General features: G+C 54.5%; 1 protein-coding gene across 1 annotated transcript in view; it reads left to right on the forward strand.

The window, feature by feature from the left end:
• Positions 1–1,528, forward strand: part of LOC104502166 (trifunctional enzyme subunit beta, mitochondrial-like) — a gene marked incomplete at its 3' end in the record, with an annotated part of 5,295 nt that extends 3,767 nt beyond the window's left edge. The window contains exons 6-8 of the mRNA XM_010146098.1: positions 463–550; positions 683–870; positions 1,348–1,528. Of these exons, the coding sequence (XP_010144400.1) occupies positions 463–550; positions 683–870; positions 1,348–1,528 (457 nt within the window). The remainder of the gene's footprint in view (positions 1–462; positions 551–682; positions 871–1,347) is intronic.
• Between the last annotated feature and the right edge of the window lie 214 nt (positions 1,529–1,742).

Consider the following 1,742-nt stretch of genomic DNA (forward strand, 5'->3'; position numbering starts at 1 on the left):
GTGGAGGTGGTGCTGAGGGACAGGGGTTAGTGGGGACCTGGCAGTGCTGGGGGGACGGTGGGGCTCGAGGATCTGAAAGAGCTTTTTCAGCCTAAACCATTCTGTGATTCTAAGTCACAGTGCCTTGTGCTGAGGAGTCTAAATAATTCCTTTCACATGTTGCAAAGATGACATCAAGTAGCTGGAAGCTCTCTTGAAGTTGTGAGGTGTGTGATTAGTGTGTCCCTTTATTAATGGGGGGCCAGTGACCATCTGCTTAATGCCATTGAGCCCCCTGGAACTGGGCAGCTGCTGGCTCCTCCTTTCCCAGAGTCTGGGGAGCTGCTGCTGTAACTGCCTGTGTAAGAACTTGCTCTACTTGCTCTGAGCTCAGCATGGCAAGGTGTGTGGCTGGGCGGAAGGCAGCTCTCACCCTGTGGAGCAGGAGCGGTAGGTTTTAACAGCCGGTCTTTGCTGCTCTAGGCTGCCTTGGGAGCGGGTTTCTCTGACAAAACTCCAGCCCACACAGTCACCATGGCTTGTATTTCCTCGAACCAGGCAATGACCACAGGTATGTTGGCTGGGGGCTGAGGCTGAGCTTGGCAGCTCCTCTGTGTCCCTCCTCGAACTGGAGCTGCTGAGTGACTCTGCAATGGAAGGGAGATTTGTGACCCTCTCCTGGGAACCTCTGTCTCATCTGCAGGCGTGGGTATGATTGCAGCCGGCCAGTGCGATGTTGTCGTGGCAGGGGGTGTGGAGCTCATGTCAGACGTTCCCATTCGTCACAGCAGAAAGATGAGGAAGACCATGCTGACCCTCAGCCGAGCCAAGACCTTGGGCCAGAAGCTCTCCCTGGTTGCCAAGATTCGCCCCGACTACTTTGCTCCCGAGGTAACTTTGTTCCTGAGGTAACTTTGTTTTCCAGGCGTTTTAGCCGAACTGCTTTATCAGGAGGTGTAAAACCAGTCAGTTCTGGTAACGTTTTAGCCTCCACAGAGGGGGTTCAGGAATGGGGAGGTGGCTGCCTGGGGATGCCTCTATCAGATCTCTGCCCCCTGCTCTCAATTGAAACTGCGGTTGATTAACGCATCTCGTAGCACTTGTGACTCTCTGTGTCAGCCCCCGTGTCTGGGCCCTGGTGAGACTCGGTGGTGAGTCTGCTGTAGAGGTGCCGCTCCTCTGTCTCGTGGAGGTCATGAGAGAGGTGAATGATGACACGGTGGAGCTGGGGAGGAAAAGCAAGTCCCTCCTTACTCCCTCTGAGCTTTTCCTGTGGGCACCGTGAAGCGCAGTGTGCACACAGCGGAGATGGGGCCCAAAGCCACGCAGGTCCATACTGCAGGCTGTGCTGATTTTGCCATTTCACAGCTCCCAGCAGTGGCCGAGTTCTCCACCAGTGAGACCATGGGGCACTCAGCCGATCGTTTGGCCGCTGCCTTCGCTGTTTCTCGCCTGGAGCAAGATGAGTATGCCCACCGTTCCCACACGCTGGCCAAGAAGGCCCAGGATGGAGGCCTGCTGCTCGATGTGGTCCCCTTCAAAGTGCCAGGTAGTGCATATTTCATTGCCAGTCCAACACAGAAGTATTTCCTTTAGGAAAGGAGGGGCCATGCTGGGGTCGGGTTCATAGTGTTCTCTGGGCCTGAAGCTGGTTTGAACTCTTTTGACGTGTCATCTGCTTTTCCCTGGGAAACTACTGACGGAGCAGCATGTTTCTAAGCACACATATTGAAATAGTAAACATCTCCTTACATGTCTAAATG

Source organism: Buceros rhinoceros, unplaced genomic scaffold, assembly GCF_000710305.1.
Source record: "Buceros rhinoceros silvestris isolate BGI_N320 unplaced genomic scaffold, ASM71030v1 scaffold7342, whole genome shotgun sequence".
In the NCBI taxonomy this organism is placed as follows: Eukaryota; Metazoa; Chordata; class Aves; order Bucerotiformes; family Bucerotidae; genus Buceros; species Buceros rhinoceros.